Source organism: Cricetulus griseus, chromosome 7, assembly GCF_003668045.3.
Source record: "Cricetulus griseus strain 17A/GY chromosome 7, alternate assembly CriGri-PICRH-1.0, whole genome shotgun sequence".
Lineage (NCBI taxonomy): Eukaryota > Metazoa > Chordata > Mammalia > Rodentia > Cricetidae > Cricetulus > Cricetulus griseus.
In genome coordinates, this window is record NC_048600.1 from 64,278,988 (window position 1) to 64,303,645 (window position 24,658).

Below are 24,658 nucleotides of genomic sequence, written 5' to 3' on the forward strand. Positions count from 1 at the left end.
GTGCCGTGGTGTACCCTTACAATCGTGGCACTGTAGAGGCAGGTGGACACCTGGAGCTCACAGCCTGCCAAACCTAATTGGTGAGTGCTCATTCAGTGAGAAGCTCTGTCTAGAAAGAAAGAAAGAAAGAAAGAAAGAAAGAAAGAAAGAAAGAAAGAAAGAAAGGAAGGAAGGCAAGGCAGATGGCTGCAGAGGAATGATAGTCAAGGCTTACTTGTTGCAGGTGTGCACAACACACACTGCCCCCCCATAAAATAAAACAGAAATAATAAAAGTGTATGAGGGATTAGATCCAAGTTTTATGGGGCTCAGATCCTAATTAACGTGGGGACTCCTTAAATTTAAGCAAAGCATGCACATTTGTTGATATGAAATGGACTGAAGTGAACACTGCATCTAGTCCTTTAAACTGGCCAGTGAGATGGCCCAGCAGGTGAACTTGACAGGCTAGTGACAAGCTAGTGGTGAGTGGAAGCTCTGGTAGAAGCCCAGCTCTAAGGGGCCTTGGTGTCCTGTGGGCTGCTGGTTTTATTCTAAAGGCACCAAGAAGCCATTTGGAATGGCCCTGGGAGACCTGAGCAGAGTGAGTGAGACTGTCCCTTGAAGACTGTCATATGTTCCCAGAAAATCAGATGAATTTATCATAATCTTATTGTTCCCCCTGGGACTGGGACTAATTTGTCATTTGAAATGTAATCTCATCAAATCACACAATAGAATTATCAAATCTAGAAGCTCCCTTTAAAACCTCATAATGTGATATTACTGTTTAAAATGAATGTGTTGTGAGGAAGCAATAAAGCTTGATTTTTCTAAATTGCATATAACGGATGGCTGGAATATCCAGGCCAGCCCTTGGGACATCTCAGAGGGCTTCTGTGTCTTAAAGGAGAGCTCAGTCTGAACAATAAGATCCAAGGAGCCACTTACCCAGAAACCCAGATAGCCTTAAGCACTGTTATTAATGCTTAAGTCCTATCATTATTTGGGGGCAATTTGAGCTAGCTCCTCACTGCACCCAGAACAAGGTCTCTGATTAGTTTTAGACAAAACAAAGGATGATACAAAATTGTCAGGGCACTCAGAGCACCTTTTTCTCAATCTTTTCCAACTTTGTCCCCTATTTTCAGAAATCAGAAGCAGGGGTCTGAGTGAGTCAGTGCTCCTGAGAAACAAGCCTTTCATGGCTAAAGAAATAACAGGCCTGTCTTGAGTCAGGCAGACACAGCAAATGCCCATGTGTGGGCTGGATCCAGACTATTAATAAACTGGTGGTTTGTAAGCACATCAGTCTATATTAGAAAGAAACTGTTTAAGACAAAATGTTAGCCCACTCGATTAAAGTCAACTGCTTGATATGGCCTTCGGTGGTCCTGACAGGTGTCTTCTGTTTTATGTATATGATGAATGTTTTGCTTGCTTGCATGTGTGTGCACCACTTGTGTGCCTGCTTCTCACAGAGGTCAGAAGAGGGCATCAAATCTGGACTTATGGATAGAACTGGACTTATGAGTAGTTGTGAGCCACTATGGGGGTGTTAGGAACTAAACTCAGTCCTCTGCCAGATGTGCTCTTAATCACTGAGTCATCACTCCAGCTCCTTCACCTTATTTTTTGAGACAAGGAATCACTGAACCTAGTGCTCACCTAGTCATCTAGCTGTAGGCTGGCTGGCCAATGAATTCCAAGGAGCCACGTGTCTCCTGTCTCAGTGTTCTCCCATCCCCCCTCCCCACCTGCAGGGATTATAGACATTCACACCACCCATTGTGTTCAGCTTCTAACTAGCTTTTTGGGGATCCTGACTCAGGTCTTCATGCCTTCACAGTAGCCACTTGGCCAGCTGAACTATCCCCCTAGCACTCAATTGGAGGTGGTATGACCATATCCTGCATGGATGGACAGAGGGCTGTGAGGAACTACTGTCCTGGAATGCTGCCTGCCTGGGTTCTAAGATGCAGAGAGCTAAATTGTGTGAATCATTAAAGTGATCTGCTTGTTTGATGTGAGTGCTATAATCTGTAAGATAAAGCAAACAATTGCATTTTGAACGCAAGATGCCATTAAGATCATGACCTAAAGCCAGTGGGTGGAGGTGCATGATTTTAATCCCAGCACTCAGGAAGCAGAGGCAAGTGGATCTCTGTGAGTTCAAGGCCAGCCTGCTCTACAAAGCAAGTTCCAGGACGCCTGGGATGTTACACAGAGAAGCCCTGTTTCAAAAAACAAACAAACAAACAAACAAACAAACGACAAAAAAAAAATCATGACAATACTTCCAACAAGCTCACGCAAAGAAATAGTAAGTAGGAAAGAAATACTGTGAAATGCTTCACTGAAGATTGTATTCCAAGATAATCAGGGAAGCTGTACTGATGACAGAGATGGGCACCAAGGAAGGAGGCCTGAGTTAGAGACTTTCACTCTTGTCAGTTTCTGACATTCCTGGAAGATCTTTTTGAAAAATCACTGTTTCCTTTGCGATGAAATCCACTTTTGTACAGGTCAAAGATTCTAAGTTTCCCTTAGAGGGGTATCACTTAAGCCAGGGTAAGACTACCCTAGAGACTGTCTTTTGCAGCCCACAGTACAGTCCCCTTGGTATCTAAATCCTGTCCAGATCCTAAAATCCTTAGACACTCAGGTCCCTTGTATAAAATAGCATAGTGTGGATTTGCATATAGCTTCTCCATATTCTGTGTACACCAGACCTTTCTCTCATGGTGAATGTCCAGCCACTGAGATCTAGCCATATAGTTTAGCTACTTATAGGGATTTAGAGACCTAGGCGCTCAACCTCTCATAAAGTGGGAGAACATGTCACCAGGCTAATTAGTCAGATATCTGAGTGGTGATGTGAGTGAGCTGACATCTCTGTGGTCCCTGCTCTAAACCTGGAGCATTGTCTCACCGTCAAGTTGTCCCTTTTGTGTGACCTAAACATAGTCTTCTGATCCAGTGAAAGGAGGGTGCACTGAGAAGCTAGGAAGACATCTGGCCTGGGATCTCAAAGGTCACTTGATATCTTCTTCCTGCAGGAGAGGCAGCCCACTGCTCATCGGGGTACGAAGCAAATACAAACTCTCCACAGAGCAGATCCCCATCTTATATCGGACATGTGAGTTTCCTGAGGACATCAACAGCCAGCTGCAGGGTAGCTGCCCCCTTGCAGCCAGCTCTGTTTGGAGGCAGCCATACCATCACCACCCCCCAACACTCTGTCTTGGACCCAGCTGCCATGTGGCTCTGGGTTTCAAAGATGTTCATGCAATGGAGACTCAGCTCCATCTTTTAAAAAAGCATTTCATTGTGAATATTTTGAGACCTGCACAGAAATAGAGGGAGCAGCAGGCAGCTGGGGAGAATGGTAACTGCACCCTGATTTGAGTTTCTTTGGTTTGTTTTCGTTTGCATTGCTCTCCCACTGTAGCCATTTAAATGCTCTTTCAGTGCTACTGGGCTATTTGGGGAGCTCTTACGTGATTTGGCTGGCACAGCCATAGCTAAAAATTGCAGATTTCTCCCACACAATATTCAAAAGAGGAAAATGGGTTCCGTGCCACGTGTTATGCAAATAAAGCAGCCTGCTGAGACTCGAAACCCATTCTTTTGTTTACTAGGCAATATCGAGAATGTGAAGAGTATCTGTAAGACCAGGATGAAGCGACTGGACAGCTCCACCTGCCTGCATGCTGTGGGGGATAAAGCTGTGGAGTTCTTCTTCGCTTCTGATGCAAGGTAGCTAAACATTTTTGTTGTTTTCCTAGGATTGTGTCACCAAAGAATAACTGAACACCGCACATGCATGCTCTCAGGGCATGTATGTACAACAGAGGATAGCTTGTAGGAGTTGATTCTTTCCTTCTCCCATGTGGGTCCCAGTGATTGAACTTAGGTTATCAGACTTGGTATCAAGCACCCTTACCCACTGAGCCATCTCGCCAGCCCAAGTACATACATTTTAGAAACATATACAGGCACAGGGAAAGAAAAGTTGGGGTGGGGGAAGAAAGGAAAAAGAGAGGACGGAGTGACGGAAAACTAGAAAGCTTCTATTTGAAACAGATTTTGCTGCCTGTAAAAGTGGTGTCTAGGCATTATAATTTGCTGAAGTTTTTATTTTGTAGAGGTGCTCGAAACCACTGAGCTCTTACCTTGTAGTCAGTGACGTGTGAGAGTTGTTTCTAAAATTAGAAAAGGCACGAATTCCTGGAGGAAGCTGAAATAGTTCATAGACAAAATAATTACACACTTTTAAAGCCAACTGACAAGCTGTGAGAACTAATACTGGCAGCTTCCCAGAGAATAAAGATGTAGGAATCTTATATCGCAGCAGTCATCGCTAAGCTGTCAGCAGGGACTGTGCCTACCTTATTCCTCCTAGAAGCTTCTCATATGACTAAACTCTGTAGACTCTTAAAACAAGAACAACAAAAAACAAGACTATTCACTGCATTGGAAACAGACACACTTTAACAAAACCTCTTGGCGTTGGCAAATGTTCTAGTTTCATTCTGTGGCTGTGACAAGTATGATGACCAAGAGCAATTCAGAGGAGAAGAAAGTTTTTCTCTTCTTATACTTTCTGGTCTTCTTCCGTCAATAAAGGAAGTCAGGGCAGGAACTCAAGCAAGAATTTGAAGTGTAAACCCTGAAGGAATTCTACTTGTTGGCTCACTTGCTGATTCATGCCTAGCTAGCTTTCTTATACTGCCCGGGACTGCCTGCCCAGGAATGGTGCTGCTCACAATGGGATGAGCCTCCTCCATCAATTAACAATCACAACAACCCCCCCTCAGACACACCCACAGCAGGATCTGATCTGTGATTGCCTCAGTTAGGACTCCCTCCCTTCTCGGGTGACTCTAGGCTGTGCCAAGTTGAGAGTTAAAGCCAACTAGGATGGCAAGTGTCTAGAAGAAGTTAGATCTTACTCTGGTTTGAATCCTAACAAGACTACATGTGTGGTAGTGTGTCCTTCCATCAGAAGGCACATACCATTTCACCATTTCTTTTTGCATTTAATGAGAGGTTCAAGTATTACCAGCCTTATTCGTTGACTGAAGATCCTCTCAGCTAGCACCTCTTGGTTCCAACAGCCATTCAAGATCCTTGATTAGAGCTATTCATAATTAGGAATCCATAAATGATTATCCTGTCATTTGTTCCTTATTAGTTAGATTCTATTATATAAAGGGAAACTTGTCTTTATAAACTGTGTGGTTTTAAAAAATCTTGCTGAGTGGGCAAGATGGCTCAGTGGATTCAGGCCCTTGCAGCCAAAATGATCCTCAGACCCACATGGTGGAAGGGGAGAAATGCCTCCTGTAAGTTACCCCCTGAATTTCACACACATGCTGTAGCATGGGCCTCCCCCCCACGTGGATAAATAAATATAAATTTTAAAATGTTTAAAGCAAATGCTATTTCTCTTTCCCTTTATAATCAGAATAGTGTATGTATCCCCAACCCCTCCGAAGGTGACATTGTTTTTGTGTCTTATTTAAAGAAACTAAATTTTAAAAAGACATCTATGAGATTGTTTGGGGAGAATTTGAACACATTATATATTTGATGGTTTGAAGATGAATTCTTAAGTTTGAAGAGAATGTTGGCATTATAATAGGTTAAAATGTAGTCCTTAAGACTTAAGAGATATGGGTAAAAATGTTTGCTGAAGAAATGGTGTATTTCCATACATTCTATACTGGGTTAAGATTAAGGTTAGGCTTCAAAATAACTGTTGGAGGAGAGAGGTAAGGAGACTGGGAGGGCTCACCTGTGAATCTCTTTGCTGTCATGTCACCGTTATGCCTAAAATGACAAGGATCCCATGCTTGGGAAATGGCAAGTGGCTGCTGCTTTACAACTTTTTAAGGGTGGAACGTGAACTTTGATGTCTTTTTCCTTCCTTCCAGTGCCATCATAGAACACACCAACCGGGTCATCTTCTTAGAAGATGATGACATCGCCGCAGTGGCTGATGGGAAACTCTCCATTCACCGAGTCAAGCGCTCGGCTAGTGATGACCCCTCCCGAGCCATCCAGACCCTGCAGATGGAATTGCAGCAAATAATGAAAGGCAGGTGTCCACCAATGCAGTTTCCTTGAAGAACAGGTGCTGGGGGGGGGGTCAGAGGATGGAGGGACCCCTGAGTCCCCAAACCTGCAGGGTCTAACGTGTAAATTGGATGGTCACTTCATCTGACCCACTTTCATCTGATTTCTTTCCATAGCATCAGACAGGAAAACACCTGCAGACACTCTTTTAAATCTTTGGGGGCTTTATGGGTAATACTAGCTCTGTGGCATGGTGGCATCTTGGAATAAGAATTACAAAGCAACAGCAGTTAAGCCTTTTGCTAGGCTTTTCCAGGTTCACAGTTAAGCTGTAAAATGTATCTAAATTAAAGTTACTTACCTTGGTGGTGTTTGCCTGGCCAGGTAACTTCAGTGCATTTATGCAGAAGGAGATCTTCGAGCAGCCAGAATCCGTTTTTAATACCATGAGAGGTCGGGTGAATTTTGAGACCAACACAGGTAGGAAGCCCCTGTCCATGCCCTGCTCCATTGAATGTAGTCATATGGAGAGGCGACATTAATATCCTGCTTCGGGTCCTGCAGTGCTCCTGGGTGGCTTGAAGGACCATTTGAAGGAGATTCGACGATGCCGAAGGCTCATTGTGATTGGCTGTGGAACCAGCTACCACGCTGCTGTGGCTGTAAGTGCAAAACACCAGACCTTAGGTAGGCCTGGGAAGTTAACAGCAGTCAAGACCAAGATGCTGGCCATAATGCTCACATGCTTTGGCTTCTGAATTTGACCAAGTCCTTGTACTTATTCTCATGAGCCAGCTTGAGAAGTGTACTGAACCCTTTCTTTCTTCTGGCAAATTGGCCTGGGAGTGGCTGAAGCTCCCACACCACTGGGACAGCAAGGCACCATGTCATAAATTGTCTTTGGAAGTACAGTGCCCTGTGTCCCTATAAGGCCCAACACTGACTTCAGTATTTCTTCTTTTTGGCTTTAGACACGGCAAGTTTTAGAGGAACTGACCGAGCTCCCTGTGATGGTTGAACTTGCCAGTGATTTTCTGGATAGGAACACACCTGTGTTCAGGGATGATGTTTGCTTCTTCATAAGCCAATCAGGTAAGGGAGACAGGTGGCTGGCCTGGTTTTCACTGACCCATCTCCATACTCTCCTCTCTAAACATCATTACCCTCCCTCTTCTTCCAATGCATCCTCTGTGTGTCTGCAGTGTACCACACATGATCTCACACACTCGGTTATTTAAACCCTTAAAAGCATCTGTTACTAAGCAACACTGTATGCTGTTGTGTGAGTTTTCCTAGGGAAATGTGACCAAACATGTTTTTACCCCACATAGGCCACCAAAGACAGACTAAAGGAATGATTCCACCCAAGGCTAGCTTAGTGAGCCAGTGAGGTCATTAAGGTTACTTATGGGACCATGGGTGACTCAAAGACAGCTGCATCAGGGGCTAAAAGTCCTCCCCAGCATGAGTGATGGATGACCCATGAGAGCTGCATCCCTGAAGCTCCCTGCAAGACGTAGGAGAAGTTGGCTTTCCCTGCCATTCCAAATCTTCTAGGACTTCCAAGAACACTCACAAATGTGCTCCTAAATGTTTCCTGGGCTTAATTTAGAGAAGAAAGTAAATCTCAATTCTACTGCGTTGAGAGTCCCATCTTTTATTCAGTCCATAGTGGGCTCTGTGTCCAAGCTCTGGGGACCTGCTATGTGCAGTCTCCATACTGTCCAGCAGGGGGAGACATGGAGCGACACGGTTCTGGCTCGTGGGGGAAGTGCTTTCCCTTAGCTTGAGTGAGCCTTACCTAGGTGTCATCCTCACACCAAGTAAAGGTGTGCTCCACTCAGTCATATCCTTGGGGTCTCTCCTAGAGATTTAAGGAGGGTTTTTATTTCAGTTTTGTTGAATTCCAAACCTTTATAAAAGTAAGAATATTCATATAATGAGTCATCTAACCTCAGAAATTACCAACCAAGCCAACTCTGGGTCATCCATGTGTGTAATTCACCCATCTCCTCCTCTGGACCACCTGGAAGCTGATCCCAATCTGAGCATCATGTCACATCTATCTCCATAGATAATTTAGAATGTGAGTCAAAGATGATAAAGCATAAACCCATAATGTTATTATCACAATTGGAAACTGACCATACTTATTCTAATATCATGAGGAGTTAATATTGCTTCCCTTTTGAATTTTTAATACCATTTCCATTTTCATGACAAGATGAGAAAAACTAGGACTAACACATCCACCATCCCACTGACTACTTAACTGCCTTTGGGTTGACTTTCCCATCAGAGCCTTAATGCAGTTCATGAATAGGTCTATGTATGGAAGTATCTGGTTCTTAAAAGAGATTTAAGCAAACAGAAAGCTACCAAAATCAGAGATTGAGGTTAATGCAGATAGTACCATCTCTTTCCTTTTATTCCTGCCTTCTCTAACTGATGCTGACTTTGAGTCATGTGTGGTAAACTCAGAAGTCTACAGAGAAAAAGAAAGAGGAGAATTAGACCATCTGGAAGTATCTGGAGTCACCATTTGGGGACAGGTCAGGAACTAAGTTGAACATTATCAAGAGCAGAGACCCCATGTGGATGAAACAATGGGGGTGGGGTGGGAATTCACTGGGTTTGATTTTTATGGTCGGCTTCATATTGCTTTGAGTTTCTTTAAAATTGGCAAATAGGGAGTTGGGGCAGGCTTAGGCTATTGAGGTGGCCTAATTAGAAAAACTATTTGAGTCCACACTGGGAAGTTACAAGAAATGTCTCCTTCAGACAGGTTCTATTTGAGAAGCACCACGTGGGCAGTCTTGCTTTTCAATGTTTATACCTCAGCAAATCCGACCCAGTCAGCCTAGAGTCCCAGAAGGGCATTCCAAGCCAACTGCAAGGCCTGGATGGAGATGAGTCACATTTCTCTGAACTCCTCATCCTAAAGGGAAATGAGGACTAAGGCCCCCGCAGAGTTGACACGAGGATTCAAAGAAACGGGATTAGAATGTGCTTGCTGCATAAGTAGTGATGAGATGTTCAGTCTAAGAAACAACAGGAAAGATGTTGAACCCTTCTTTTCTTTTCAATGGTTGGCCAGGCTGTGATCTCTAAGAAGGAGGAGTAGGGGTGAAAGAGGAGGCAGGGAGGAGGGAAGGGAAGGGTTCGAGCTGGCCTCTCCCCTACACTTGCAGATACTTACTGACAGCAAGCATCCCTGTGTTCCAGGTGAGACTGCAGACACGCTTCTGGCTCTTCGATACTGTAAGGACCGAGGGGCGCTGACTGTGGGCATCACCAACACTGTGGGCAGCTCCATTTCCCGGGAGACCGACTGTGGCGTCCACATCAACGCAGGCCCGGAGATCGGGGTGGCCAGCACCAAGGTACAAATTGTTATCTGTGTTCTCCAGGGAGAACCTGAGTGGTGGCGTCAGCTGGAGAGATGGGTGTCCTTGCAGTTGCACCTGGCTCTTCTCCCCTCCTCTTCCCTCCTGAGCCTTCCTCTCCCTTCCTCTTCTCATCTCTTCATTTTGTCATTACGTCTTTTCCCTATCTTTGTCCCTGTTGCTGTTTAGCTCTCCTATCTCCTTAAACACCTTTGAGACGACTGCTGTCTAAAGTCTTCATGGTCCCTCTCTTTTGTCCTCAGGCTTACACCAGCCAGTTCATCTCTCTGGTGATGTTTGGTTTGATGATGTCTGAAGACCGAATTTCTCTACAGAACAGGAGGCAAGAGATCATCAGGGGCCTTAGATCTTTACCTGGTAAGTTCCAGAAATGTGGCTTTCTGTATTTCCAAATCCATTGAACTCCTTTGGATCACTCTCTTTCTTTACTTTCAAGTAAAGGATGTTGTTAATGACTCTCTCCTTCTAGATCTTTCTACCCAAGGATAAATCTTACCCCTGACACACAAACTGCCCAGCAAATCATGCTAGGCCAAGATTTAAAGCTTCAATAGTCAGCAGAGCTCCTGGACCTCCCACCTCCTCTCCTGACTCCCTCAGGCACTAAGTAGCAAGATCTGCCACCAGTGTGGGATGTTTATCTTAAAATGAAGGAAGTTAGCCCTGCCTGCTCTTTAAGTGAAACAAGAAATAGTACTTGTTGCCAATAATAAAGATCAATTTTTCAATCATCATTTAGAATTTGGAAAGCTTGTCTCTGTGTGGACAATTCCCAGATTTGAAGACTTTTTTTTTTTTTTAAACTAAGTTGGCAATTTTTTAGCAAGATGATTTGTAAAATAAACTTTGTAACTAAATGTGTCCATTTTTAGATTTGCCTAGCTCTGGGCCTTTGTATGATAATCATCAAATTGTGTGAAAGAGCTATTTAAGTGCAAAGCAGGCCAAATGTCTCAAAGTAGAGAAACTTCATCTATGTTTCAGATGGCACACTTGCAACTCCCCATTTCAAGGAACTTGCTTCTTGTCTGATACAAAATCAAAGAACACTTCCAATTATTTGAAGCCATTTTAAAACTTTACCTTTTCCAAATATAAAAAATCTTAGTAAGTCCTGGTTACATACCTCTACTCCAATAACAATGACAAAAATCAAAATAGTTCAAATTCGGAAGCAGATGTGGTATCAACTCTTATCAAAAAGTCAGACACTAAAAACATATAAAGGGGGTGGACTGCTAAGGTCACTCAATGAGTAAAGGCTCTTGCTGCCAAGTCTTACCCCCCAGTTTGATTCCCCAAACCCATATGGGATAAGAACTGACTCCTACAAGTTGTTCTTCCAACCTCCACATGCTTAACTTTGCATGTGTGCCTGTGTGTGCATACACATACAAATACAGGTAACACATTTTTTAAAGCTGTTCAACAATACCATTCTTCTCACTCATTTTTTTTTGTTATAGGCTTATTGCTGCTACTATTTTCCAATGAATGAATCATCACTTTGAAAGTTTTGTTTTGTTTTTGTTTGTTTTTCAAGGCAGGGTTTCTCTGCATAGCCCTGACTGTCCTATAACTTGCTCTGTAGACCAGGCTGGCCTCTAACTCACCAAGATCCACCTGCCTCTGCCTCCCGAGTGCTGGGATTAAAGGTGTGTGCCACCATGCCCAGCTGGTTGGTGTTATCTTCAAATAAATATTGAGAGCTACAACTCACAAGAACAAAGGCTCTTGAGGATTACAATAATTTGTAGGAGTATAAACTGAGTCCCAGGACCAGGAAGTTTGATCACATCAGGTCTGACTTACACTGGCTTTGCCTTGGGACCCAGCCCAGGGCAAGGAACTGAGGAGTTAATTTAGAATTTCAGTCCTGTGTCTTCCCAGGGGGTGATTTCATCTCTCTGGCTCTTGGTTTACTTCCTGTTAACATGGATCTCGAAATGAGAGCTTGTAGCCTACCTTGTAGATGTTCACAAGCACACTCACACAAATGAACTGCCAACCTGACAAGGTCCTGGCCAGTATCCCAATTATCACAGAACCAAGTTTAAGGCCCTTCTGAATAACTTGTGGAAGCACTGTCTCCTGAGCATTGTAAGTTTCTAACCCTTGCTATAGCCCATGGTTTTCCTTGTGAATGTTTGGAAGTCAGAATGACTGGCTCTCCCTTGTCTCTTTGCATTGCTTAGAGCTTATCAAAGAAGTACTATCGCTAGATGAAAAGATCCATGACCTGGCCCTGGAGCTCTACACACAAAGGTCACTCCTGGTGATGGGACGGGGATACAACTATGCCACATGCCTGGAAGGAGCCTTGGTGAGTCCCTCTCTGCCCAGCCTCCACCTCTAGTGGCTGATGGCACAGCTTCCTGGAGCACCATGGAGGTAGACCTAGGAGATGCTACAAGAAGCCAATGGCAAGGAGGGCAGGGCTCAGTGTTGGAAGGGAAGGATTTGCAACCCACTAGACACCTTCCTGAGCCTGCACTGAGCGTTGGCTCTTACCTCGGAGTCACAGAGATAAGTGAAGAAGATATCTGTGTCCAGGGAGTTCTCAGTCTACTAGGGAGAAGGGGAAAGGGCATTGGGTGAAGCTCCTTCATGTGCCTGGCCTATGAGAATCTATATGTAAAAAAAGCTGGTATGTGCTTGTAGTCCCAGCACTGGAGAGGTAGAGACCAGAGGATCTCTGTGACTCACTCTGTGGTCAGCCAGTTTAGTTTAATTGGGGAGCATCAGGTTTCAGTGAAAGATCATGTCTCAAAAATCAAAGTGGGTAGCTCTTAAGGAATGATATCAAGGTGTATACACACACACACACACACACACACACACCCCTCTATACACACAGGTTGCATTGCATAGAGCAAGTAAATCTTATTTAGGCCCACTACCACAAGCAACCTATGGGGAAAGGATTTTGCCAGTTGGAAATTGCAAGAACTCTATAATCTTCCTTATAGCCCTCAAACTTCCAAAGGGGGCAGAGCTTGCATTTCCATAGTAATGAGCCTGAATTTAAAAAAAAAATGTTGACTAGCTATTTTGTCCTATGACAATAAATTACTAGCATGAGAGAAAGCTGGTAGGGCTGAGACAAGGTGCTGGAAGTATAAGGCTCCTGAAGGCTGGCAAATCTGACTCCTGGACTTCCACATGTCTCACTATTAATTTGCTATTTATAGATGTTAGAGGGGTCCCATATTCCAGGTGAGACAGCACTGTGAACCAGGACAGGAGTGCCAAGCATATTGGCTCCCCTCCTTATCATACCCAGTCAGCAGATGGATGGTTCACAAAAGACATTAGGGAGTATTGCAGATGGTTGTAGCTGGGAGCAAATTTACCTCTGAGTGCCAACTTTCAACACAGGCATCTTCTGCAGATTAATTCTTTCCTTATGTTACTAGTTCATTACAAAGGTTACAAACAAGGATACTGATGAACCCAAGATGCAGGGATAGATATACAGATCAAGGTGTCCAGGAAGGGATGTGGCATTTCATTCTCGTCTCTGATCATGCCACTCTCCTGGAACCATTTATTTGCTGATCTAGACGCTCTCCCAGACATCCTTGTGGGTTTTTATGGAGACTTCCTTACACAGATTTAATTGATTAAGTCATTGGCCACTGACGATGAACTTAGCCTTCGGCAAGGATGAGTTGCTATAAAGTTGGAAATCCCAACCCTCTACACCAGCATTGCTCTAGATAGTAGAGACATACCCTGTTGTTGTCATTAGCATGGAAAGATACCTCTCACTTTGAACACTAAGGATTTTAGGGACTACATGCTAAAATATAAAAGGGACAGAGACCAAACATTTGTGTCAACTACTTTCCTCCTCGCTGAGACAAATGCCTGTCAAAGCAACTTGAGGAAGGGTTTATTTTGGCTATCTGTTTGGGGGTAAATGTTCACCCGGATGGGGAAGGCATGAGGTAGCTGGTCACACTGTGTCCACAAGGAATGGAGAGAAACAGATAGATGCTGGTGTTCAGCTTCCTTTTTATTCTGTCCGAGACCCCAGCCCATGGAATCATTGCACCAATACTTTGGGTGGGTCTCCCCACCTCCATTAAGCCAATCTAAAAACTTTCTTACACATGCCCAGAAGTCTGTATTTATGGAATTCTAGATCCCACCAAGTTGGCTATAAAGACTAACCACTGGTGCATTTCCCAACATCAGTCAATCCCTGCACTGTGAACTCGGGTCACTTACAAGAGTCTGACTCCTATAAGGAACAGTGTGCTGGGTATTTAGGGGCACAGAAGAGGCAAAGCCTGGGTGCAGTGTACTTTCAGCCCCTTGATAGTTCTGCTCCCTGACTAAGGGGGTCAGCTGCGGTGGCGAAGCCTTGCTGATGAAAGATGCACATTCATCTGTGTCTCCAAGTTGGTCTTAGAGGAAAGAAAGGAGTGTTTAGGCTGCTGCTGGCACAAGTCAATGGCCTCTATGTGGTCACTTGGAGGCCAGCACGCCAGCTGTCTGTAGTCTCCAAGGAGGAGCCTCGTTCCTCACAGGGTTTGCCTGACCCAAATAACTAGTTCTAGACATGTGTAGGAGCATTTTATTTAACATTCTCATTGGTGCAATAATGAAAACTTGACAGTAAATGAATGGAAATGGATCTACTTGAACTAAGGGGGGAAAAACTCACATAATAGCCCGGGTATGGGAATTTACTAGATAGGTTGATCTAAGCAACTGTTTAGACGTGATTAAGGTTCTAAAATTGGGAGAATGGTTAGCCATCTAATTGAATAAGAGCATATCTAAGCAGAATACAATGCCACCATTATCTGTAGTAACTGGGGAGGCCACATGGCTTGCCAAGGGGGTGGGGGTGGGGAATGGGGTGAAGGCAAACTAGACTGAGGCTAACTTTCTGTCTGAGTGCATTACTGTGCATGGAACTGAAGAGAGGTGTCACTGTTGAGCCTGTGGGCTGCAAGGTCGCTGCTACCTGTGCAACCTTGTTCGAGCTCTGGACAGCAGCCCATCCTCTCTTGGCCCAGAGCATCCCTTGTTGCTGTTGATCCATCTATGCACCCATCTGCCTTGAGACTTTTAGCTCTTAGAGTAACTCCCTCTCCCAGCATCCCTCTGTCCCTCTGTCTTCTCGGTTGCAGCCCCCTGCCTCCCCAGTGTGACACTGATCCCAACTTGTTTCTCGGTAGAAAATTAAAGAGATAACCTACATGCACTCAGAAGGTATACTGGCTGGAGAGCTGAAACACGGGCCCCTGGCGCTCGTTGACAAGCAGATGCCGGTCATCATGGTCATCATGAAAGATCCTTGCTTTGCCAAATGTCAGAATGCCCTGCAGCAGGTCACTGCCCGCCAGGTAAGGGCTCTCCCACAAACTGAGGTCCTGGCTTTCCCGTTCCGTACCTCACATGCCCATCTCACCGACTGCTGCCATCAATGACTGCTGTCTGTGTGTGTGACCACACTCTGCCCTGTCCCCTTTTGTTTACATTTATCTGTTTATGTGGAAATCAGAGGACAACTTGCAGGAGTCAGTTATCTCCTTCTATCACGTGGGTTCTGGGGCAGGAACTCAGGTCTTCAGGCTTGTTGGAAGAAGCATACATCCACTAAGTCATCTCACTGACCCATTGGCCCCCTTTTGAATATCACACAAATCTGTCAGGGAACCAGGGAGCCTGAGCTCACATTCTCCAGCTCTTTGGCAAGGGCCAGTGACCAGACTGTCAATGAGCTGCCTTGGATCCTAGGGCTGGAGACAGAGGAGTTGCTTCCTAGGGGTGGAGCTTTCTCCCAGGGTTGCTGTAGTTGCAATTCTGATGCTAAATTTTGCAGAATTAAGTCAGACTTCACAGGGTAAGTATTCTGTCCTTCGTAAGACTGCCCTCCCATAGGAACCCACACATTAGGTACTAATGGGCACTCAGACCTCAGACTGACTGCAAATTTGGGGGTTCCCCAAACCCCTCACATTCAGTAATTCTCTGGAACAACTCATAGAACTTAGGAAAGGGCACTATTTGCTATTAAAAGGTTGTTATAAAGGATTCCAATTAGGGCCTGCTCCAGATGAAGCCGGAGTGTGAAAGTCCCAGATGGGTAGCTTCTGTTGTCTTGTCGTGACCCTCCTCCCCCATACATTGATGGGTGTCACCAGAGCTCTCCCTTGACCTTCTGACTTCAAGACTTTCCTTATGGTCTCATTAAGTAGATGTGGGTGACTAAATCATTGACCCTGGGATTTAACTCACTCTCCGGTCCTGCTTCTGTCCTTGGTGACTCAAAGCTTCAACTTCCATATCACGGTTTATCAGTCCCCATCCTGAAACTACTTGTGGTCTATCGTGAGTTATCTTAATAGCAATAAACTCAAGCACAGTGCAAGCGGTCCACTGTGGACCATTTCTAATTGCTCAAAGTCCAAAGGTGGATTGACTCCCTCCTAGGAACTAACCAGCCTAACTAACTAACTAACTGGCCTCACAGAGATAGGAGAGCAGAGACCACTCAGAGTCATGAAGTTACAAGTAGTTGAGATCCAGTAAGATACTTAAGCCTGCCACTGTCACACATATCTCAGGCCAGTGGTTAGTATAAAAGCTAATACATACAGTTAGAATAAAACTAGTAAACCAAGCTAGATGGGAGTGGTGCATGCCAGCACTCAGAAGGCAGAGGCAGGCAGATTTCTGAGTTTGAGGTCAGCCTGTTCTATAAATCAAGGCCCAGGACAGCCAGGGATACACAGAGAAACCCTGTCTGAAAACAAAAAAACAAAACAAAACAAAAGTATACAAGTATAAAAACACAGTTGTGTCATCTTCTACTGAAAACCCTTTCACAGCTTCCCATAAGACCACAGTGACTTCTCTCCCATTCTGTATCACTGGTCCCTTTCCACATCCCACTGAGTTCCTGGTCTTCTACCTGTCCTGATTCCCACTCATGCCAAGCTCATTCTTTCCTCTCTTTTCTCTCTTTCCTCTGAGCCTTTGCATTGGCTCACCCTATTGTTTTTGAGGTTAGGGGAGCGTTTTAATGCAAATAGCTTCATAGTCCAGTGCAAAGAGCTGCATAGCTCTTTCTGTGTAGCCAAGGCTGGCTTGAACTTGCTATATAGATCTAGCTTGCCTGCCTTTGCCCTCTCCAGCTAGCTTAGTTACTCCTTGGTTGTTGTGATAAAATACCTCCATAAAAGCAGTTTACAAAGTTATCTGAGCTCGTGGCTCAAGAGTCTGCCATGGTAACAGGGTTTGAGAAAGCATATAGTCAAACTGCATTTTCTGGCCTTCAGTTTACTTTCTCCTTTCTGTGTAGTCCAGGACCCTAGCCAAGGGAATGGTGCCACCCACTTTCAGGATGTGTTATCCCTCCTCACTTAGCATAATCTAGATAATCCCTCACTGATGTACTTGGAGGCAGTCATTGTTAACAAAATTTATTAATATCTCTCACTTGTGTTTTATTGCCCCTGTGGCATTTATCCAAAGTTCATCTTTGTTCATGATTTTATTTCCATCATTGGATTATGAAGCCCATTAAAGTTAGGAGTAGGTCAGGATAAGGCACTCTGAAGCCAGCCAGTGAACAGACGGTGCAAAGTGCAGTCACCTGACCAGGGAAGGGGGCGAAGCACACCAAGGCGCATCACACACCGTCCTTTACAAGTGGCATGCACGCTACCTCATCGGTAATTCTTGCCAAGTCAAAGGATTAACATTGTAACTACAGTAATGCTGATTCCAGAAAATTCCAGAAACTCTGCTGGGTGCACGAGAGGGTTTGCTTCTTTCAGAGCACAGTATTTTGAGTCTATCTCTCTGCTTTAGGGTCGTCCAATCATCCTGTGTTCCAAGAATGACACCGAGAGTCCCAAGTTCGCATATAAAACCATCGAGCTGCCCCACACGGTTGACTGTCTCCAGGGCATTCTGAGTGTGATTCCTCTCCAGCTTCTGTCCTTCCACCTGGCTGTCCTCCGAGGCTATGACGTAAGTCTAAAATTTGCAGAAACACAGCAAAGAGAAACAAAAAGCTAAATCTGTTTTATATCAATGCATTTTTACTTTTTATTGACATTTGTGCAAATTTATGGGGCACAGGGTACCATTCTAATGCATAGATACATACAGTATATAATGGCCAAGTTGCTTTTTTTTGTTTTTTAAATGCTTATTTTGATTAAATACTCATTGGAGAAATAATGTCATTTAAAGTAACTTTCATTTTAAGGTTGTTTAGATTCCTCGAGAACTGCAAAAAAATAAACCATCATCCATAGGCAATGTTAATCAATCCGGTTAATATTTCATTCCATTCTTTCTCCTGTACATGCAATTTTTAAAAAACATTTTCCAAACCAGGTCTTATGGAGAATACTTGGAAAGCCAACACTTAGGAGGCAAAGGCAGGGAAATTACAAATTTGAGGCAGCCAGTGATACATAGCAACACAAATATAAAACAAAAGCAAAAACTTTAATATTGTATCAAAGTTAGAATTCTGTTTCCTCCTTGTATTATTCATATTAAGGATTTTTTCATTTTTATGAACTTGTTATGTACAACATTTAATTGCTGTGTAGTCTCCCATCAAAATCTTTTATTTTAAAATTTTTATTTACATATCTGTATGTGTTCTGAGGGCACACAATGCTCTGAGCAGCCGAAAGAGGGCGTTATATCCCCCTGGAACTAACATACAGGTGCTTGTGAGCCACTGGTGTGGCAACCTAACTAACTCACATGCTCTGACAGAGCAAAGCACTCTAACCACTGAGGCATCTCTGCAGCCGCCATTGGAAGTTATAGCAAGATTTTCTAAACAATTACTTAACTAGTCTGCTGTTTCCAATTTTTCATTTTATGAGTAACACCACAGTGAACATGTTTGTATGTACATCTTTGTCCCACATTTAAGATTTATCATTGTGGAGAAAATGATTTGACATTTTGAGACTGCTGGCATTGAAATTATGCCTCAAGAAAGAATCAGTTTATGATCTTAATGGCAAATGAGTAAGAACACAATTCACTGTGTAAAAAAGTAGGTGCTGTGTTACAGGCTTGGTTTGTTTTGGTCTGGTTTTTGGTTTTTGGTTTTTCAGAGACAGGGTTTCTTCTCTGTGTGGCCATGGCTGTCCTGGAACTCATTCTGTAGGCCAGGCTGTCCTCGAGCTCACAGAGAACTGTCTCTGCCTCCCAAGTGCTAGACTTAAAGGTGAGTGCCACCACTACCCAGCTACAGTTTTATTTTGAGAAGTTTATAAACTGTGACAATACAAAGAACAATATCCCAGACACCTAAATGTATACCATCTAATTGACACTTGATAACTTTTTGTTGTATTTTTCATTTTTTCTTAGCATATAAATAAAATACCTTTTTGTAGACCAAGTAGAATCTCACTTTATTACCCATCCTCAATCATATTTCCTTCTCAATCTTTACCCAAAGTAACAAGTATTGAGAAATTCATATATATCCTTCCAAAAAATGTGAATTTTTTCATTAATTAATTTTTCCAGTGCTGCTGGTCAAACCAAGGCTTACATAGGCTTGGCAGACACTCTATTAAGTTATCCCTAATCCTAAAAAATATTTTTTTTTCCAGACAGGGTTTTTCTGTGTAGCTTTGTAGGCTAGGCTGGCCTTGAACTCACAGAAATTCGCCTGCCTCTGCCTCCATAGTGCTGGGATCAAAGGCGTGTGCCACCACCGCCTGACCATAAAATAGTTTGTTCTTTTTGCTTTTTACTTAAGCTTTGTATGTGTGAGTGTGTGTCTGTGTCTGAGTCTGTGTCTGTGTCTGTGTGGTTTTGTGTACATGAGTTCAGGTGACTGCAGATCTCTTGGACCTGGAGTTAAAGGCAGTTGTGAGACACCTGATATACGTGCTAAAATAGAGCTTGGGCCCTCTGGAAGACCAGTGTGAACTGTTACCCATTGGGCTATCTCCAGCCCCAGCTTATTCATTTCGATAGGGCTCTTGCTATGTAGCCCAAGCAGGCCTTGGACTTGTCTGCCTCAGCCTCCTGAGTGCTGAAATTACAAGAAAGCACCACCATACCTGTAACTGGAGAGTGACTGTTTAAAGCACCCTCCAAGATACCTGTTGTGAAATATATGGATAACACAACAAGACACATGTCAAGTCATGGCAAATGTTTACTGAGTGAAGTAATTGCTTTACAGTTAAAGAAACCTTCATGCAATAAAGAATCCACTTTCAAAAAGGAGGTGTCCAGATAGACTATGGTTAGAGGTGACTGGAAAAAAAAAAAAACCAGCATGTTACTAGCACCTGTGAGCTACTGAACTAATTGCTGGCCTTGAACTTCTGATCCTCCTGCCTCCCAAGTCTGTGTACCCCCATGCTTGTTTTATGAGGTGCTGGGGATGAAACCCATGTCTTGGTACATGCTAAACAAGGACTATCAACTGAGCTTCATCCTTTGCCTTCCTATCTTTTTTTTAGGTTGACTTTCCCAGAAACCTAGCCAAGTCTGTCACTGTGGAATGAGAACAGGACATCCATGACAAGACCATTATCACCTGCAGTCTGATTCCAGACCTGAACCAATTGCAGAGGAGCCACGTGGGAAGAGAAGCGGCCTTCCCTCCATTGGTCCCTTGTGCTCCCAGTAGAGCTTGACAGCTTTGACGTGCCTTGTACCCAAGTGCTTTGCTTACAGCAAATGCTGTTTCTCTGTGTCCTGAAGTCACTGAGGAGAAGGAATTGTTTACACACGGGGATTGGAGCAGACTTTCCACTACAGTGCAATAGAGATACCGCTCTCTTTGGAGTAACTGTGAACCTTTTTTAACCAACACTAGCTAGTTTTAAAAGATGAAATATTTATAATGATGACTGTATAGCTTTTAAGTTATTTTTCTAGTATGTGGCTTTCTGTAGCCATGGAAATGCCCAGACTGTGCATCTGGGCTACCCAGTGTGCTGTCTCTGGGCTCACTCCTGGCGAGTGTCATTCATCTCAGTTTTGAGCACAAGGCATGAGCCCTTTGTCTCTTTTTTCCTTTTCTTCCCTCCATAAGCTGCTCCTGATTTCTGTCCCCTGACATCAGTGAGTCCCCTCTGCCCTCTTCCTAAGTCTCCTTTGAGCTCAATTAAAGTCTCTACTTCTTTCAGTATTTCAATATTCTCAGATGGGCTCAAATGTCTCCACTCTCTGACTTCTGCTTAATCGAATCATGGTTCTTTTTAAGCCCGGGCAGCACTTTGGTCCCTGCTCCCTAAGTATAGTAAACTAGCCTGAAATGCCCCATGCAAGACGATGGTTTCGAGGGGGCTGCCCTGCTCTATTTAAATGCGTGCACAATCAATGTACTATGCAATCTTATGATAATAAAGACAGTGCAACTTTTTTTTTCCATCCTGTTTATTTGGACTTGATTAATCTCATTTTCTGAGGGTCTGAGTAGTGTCTAGTGGGAGCATTGCTCTGGAGGCTGAGAAATCCAAGATAGAGGTACTGGCTATTTTGGTACGTGGGAGAGTCTGCTTCTTGCTTCCTACCAGAACATCTCTCTCTATCTTTTCACCATGGAAGAGGCTCGTGGGCTTCCCAGGGCTTTTTTAAAGAGCACTGATTCCATCCATGAAGGCTTCACCTTTGTGATCCAATCACCCTATAAAGATCTGACTTTGTTTATGTGTGCAGATGTCTATGCATGTTCATAAGTGTGTGGGAACATGCGCATATGTGTGTGCAGGGACTGGCACTGTGGACACTGGGTATCTTTCTGGATTGCTGTCCACTTCATTTGCTGAGGCAGGATCTCTTTCTGAGCCCAGAGTTTGCTGGTTTGTCTAGTCTAGCTATCTCTACTTCCTAAGTGCTGGGGTTGCAGGCAGGCCATCACACCAGGTTTTTTATGTGGGTGCTGGGGATCCAAACTTTGGTTCTTCATGCTTGCTCGGCAAGTGCTGAATCCAGTGAGTCACCTCCAAACCCAGGCCCCTCCTTCATTACCATCTCATGGGGGTTAAGGCTATAAACATTGGTTTGGGGGAGAGATGCAAATCCAATAGACCATGGAAAGAGGTAAATTTCTGAGAACTTAATAGATGAGGAAAGTATTACTCACACTTCAATGAAGGTTTGTCTAATATAGAATTTGAAGTCAGAAAATAACAATTCTTAGAATTTTCCATTCTCATGTTCTTTGTATTGTTATTGAGTCCAAAATCACTCTGATATGTCTTTGTCCGTGACCTTTTGTTTTTTGTTCTTTTTTGTTTCTGGTGTCCTCAAATGCTGCAGTGTGGTACCTTGGGTCTCTTCATTAGATGTTAAGTTCAGTCAAGAAATGCATCCTCTTCAGGTCTGGGAGAGAAAAGGATTTTTTAATGTGTGAGCCCATGTGCGCCACAGGTTGCCTATGATGGCCAGAGGTGTCAGGTCACCTGTAACTGTAGTTACACAAGGTTTTATGGGTACTGGGAATCAAACCCAGGTCCTCTGGAAGAACATCCAGTGCTCTTAACCACTGAGCCAGCTTTCCAGCCCCAAAGTTCTGAGAAATCTTGAGCTACTCTGTTACAGAGTTCTGTTTCCTTTCCCTGGCCTCTCAAACACAATTCCAGATTCAGAGCTTGAAGCTTTTAGATGGCATGGCTCTGAGCATTCTTTCCTACCATCAATCTTGTCTTTTAGTTCAACTAGTTAGGAAATTGGTTCAATCCTCTCTCCCTAACTATATCTACTACCCTATCTACAACCAACCTACCCACTAGTAAATTACATCGAGGGTTAAGGAGCACAGGTGGGAATTTTGCAGATATCCACCAGTTGTATTTGTCTGATGTTTTTCTCATGACTGGAATGGGTTTATGGAGCTGGGGGAGATAGGACAACATTTTCCTCACTTCACTTCCAGGATACAAACTACTGGCCCTCTGGTGTTAACCTTGATCTGATTATTAACCTCCCTGAGGCAGTCAGTGCCAGATTTTGCCTCTGCAAAAATGCTGTGTCAGATGTTATCTTCGGAGATTCTAGCTCTGGCTGCTGGGAGCTGTTTGAGTTGGCCTCTGTGTTTCTGACACACCCCCAGCATTCTGGATCTGTGTGTTTTGTAAGTACTTCCTGGTTTACACTACACTAAACTCCAGGTCCATCTTGTACATTTGCTAACCACTCCTGATCTACCATATCTATGGCTCCTGGTTGCTTCTGTCAGAGGATATAGAAGCAAAGAGCTGAGGTCCAGTGTGCTGCCTGATATTGGGGTGTCATTACCTCTAGGCCACCTCACCTGAGACCAAGAACGTGTATGAGTATTCAGAATTGCTTCTGAACAGCTGGTTCTTGTCTCAAATGTGTGATATATTTTCAGTCCGTCTGAAGCTAACAATACTATTTTTTTTTCTTTTGGAATTTATTCTCTGTCTGGTCTCTCTGTGTGTGGTAAGATTCAGTTCTCTGTTTTGACTGTATTACTATTCTCTTCCATAAGACTTTGGACTATCTTGCCCAGGTTTAAGGCAGGCTGATCAGAAATTTTGTGGACACATCTTTTAAAATGGACATTCACTGCTAGGAACCTCTAGGTGATGTGGGGTATCATGATGTCAATGTCCTCTTAGAGCTTGTCAGACTTTCAGAAAAGTTGTCTGGTCTCCATCTGGGAGTCAGGGCCCAGTTGGTGGCACTCTGGAAGATGCCTAGAGAAAGAGCACTGAGGGCCACTGAGTCAGTCTCCATTTATACAGTCCTGAGTGTCTGCCTCCACTCAGCACAAAGCCTCCACGCCACCTCTACATCCTCTGGCTATCAGAGAATAGATTCCTAGGCTACTACCTTTTCCAGCTCTTCAGCCCACACACTTGTGTTGTCATGTGAGCCCTCATCTAACCCTGATTGGCATATGTGTAGAAGCTACGAGAAGGGCAGTTCACCAAGTCTTTTACTTTGAATTTTCAAGACAGAGGGTTCTTGCTCTGGAATGGTGGAAGAGCACAATGGAACACAGGTGGCAGGCATCCCACAGCGAGACAAAGATGCTGACCCAGGGAGAAGCAGGACCCCTGCTTCTTCATCCCTGGCTCCTGAGCAGATGGTTGCTTAGGCAGGCTCCATCCTGGCTTTCATCACAGTGCACAGAGCAAGAGCATCCCAGCACATGTCCTGCTGTGGTTCTGATGGGATGTGAGTGACCCCAAGGGCTACTGTGAGGCAGGAAGAGGTGGAAAGTTATTTCAACTATGGTGTTTAGAGGTGAGGCCTTAGGGAAATGAGCAGGATTAGAAAAGACTTCTGGTGGTTTTATGAGGAAAAAGACCAGACAGGCACACATATACAAGTATACTGTCTCTGTCTCATACAATATGGTGTCCTGAACTGCCTGGAGATTTTGCCAGCAAGAAAGTCATAACCAGATATGGCCTCTCGACCCTGAACTTCTAACCACACACCTAAACAGAACTTTCTTTCTCTCTCTATCTCGAGTGTGTGTGTGTGTGTGTGTGTGTGTGTGTGTGTGTGTGTGTGTGTGTGTGTGTCTGTCTGTCTGTCTCTGTCTCTCTGTATCTGTGTGTCTGTCTCTGTCTCTGTCTCTCTGTATCTGTTTCTCTCTCTCTCTCTCTCTCTCTCTCTCTCTCTCTCTCTCTCTGTCTCTTTTTCTCTCTCTGTATATGTATGTGGTCACCAACCAGAAGTCAACTTTGGGTGTCATTCCTCCTTAGGCACCATTCATCTTGCATTTTTGAGACAAGACATTTTGTTGGAACTTCAGGATCACAATTAGGATAGGCTGCCTGGCCAGGGATCCCCAGGAATCTTCCTGTCTCTGCCTCCCTAGGCCTAAGATTATAAGTAGAAGTCAGAAGGCCCAGCTTTTATAATGTGGGTTCTGAGGGACTGAATTCTGGTCTTACTTTGAATTATCACTCACCTCCCTCCTTTCTTTTTCATTGCTGTTTAGTCATTTCTAGTTTAGTCTTGTCTCGTGGTACTGGGGATTGAAGCAGGGCCTCTCATCTGCTATGTGCTTCTCATTCTCATCATTGTGGTAAAGTAATGGACAGGAGCAACCTTTGTACATGGTTTCAGAGACTCATTCCATCCTGGCAGGAAGGACACGGAGGAACGGGCAGTTCATATCATAGCACTCGGGAAGCAGAGAGAGGCAATGCCTATACTGGGGCTTACTCCGCCTTTTCTCT

The 24,658-nt window shown here is 44.1% G+C and overlaps 1 protein-coding gene across 1 annotated transcript in view; it reads left to right on the forward strand.

Annotated features, from left to right (window-relative positions):
• Gfpt2 (glutamine-fructose-6-phosphate transaminase 2) overlaps positions 1 to 20,864 on the forward strand; it is a 44,355-nt gene extending 23,491 nt beyond the window's left edge. The window contains exons 9-20 of the mRNA XM_027427659.2: positions 3,039 to 3,118; positions 3,621 to 3,738; positions 5,919 to 6,082; positions 6,445 to 6,540; positions 6,625 to 6,722; positions 7,032 to 7,152; positions 9,286 to 9,443; positions 9,710 to 9,824; positions 11,663 to 11,790; positions 14,660 to 14,827; positions 17,301 to 17,462; positions 19,949 to 20,864. Of these exons, the coding sequence (XP_027283460.1) occupies positions 3,039 to 3,118; positions 3,621 to 3,738; positions 5,919 to 6,082; positions 6,445 to 6,540; positions 6,625 to 6,722; positions 7,032 to 7,152; positions 9,286 to 9,443; positions 9,710 to 9,824; positions 11,663 to 11,790; positions 14,660 to 14,827; positions 17,301 to 17,462; positions 19,949 to 19,993 (1,453 nt within the window). The 3' untranslated portion in view covers positions 19,994 to 20,864. The remainder of the gene's footprint in view (positions 1 to 3,038; positions 3,119 to 3,620; positions 3,739 to 5,918; positions 6,083 to 6,444; positions 6,541 to 6,624; positions 6,723 to 7,031; positions 7,153 to 9,285; positions 9,444 to 9,709; positions 9,825 to 11,662; positions 11,791 to 14,659; positions 14,828 to 17,300; positions 17,463 to 19,948) is intronic.
• Positions 20,865 to 24,658: the final 3,794 nt, after the last annotated feature.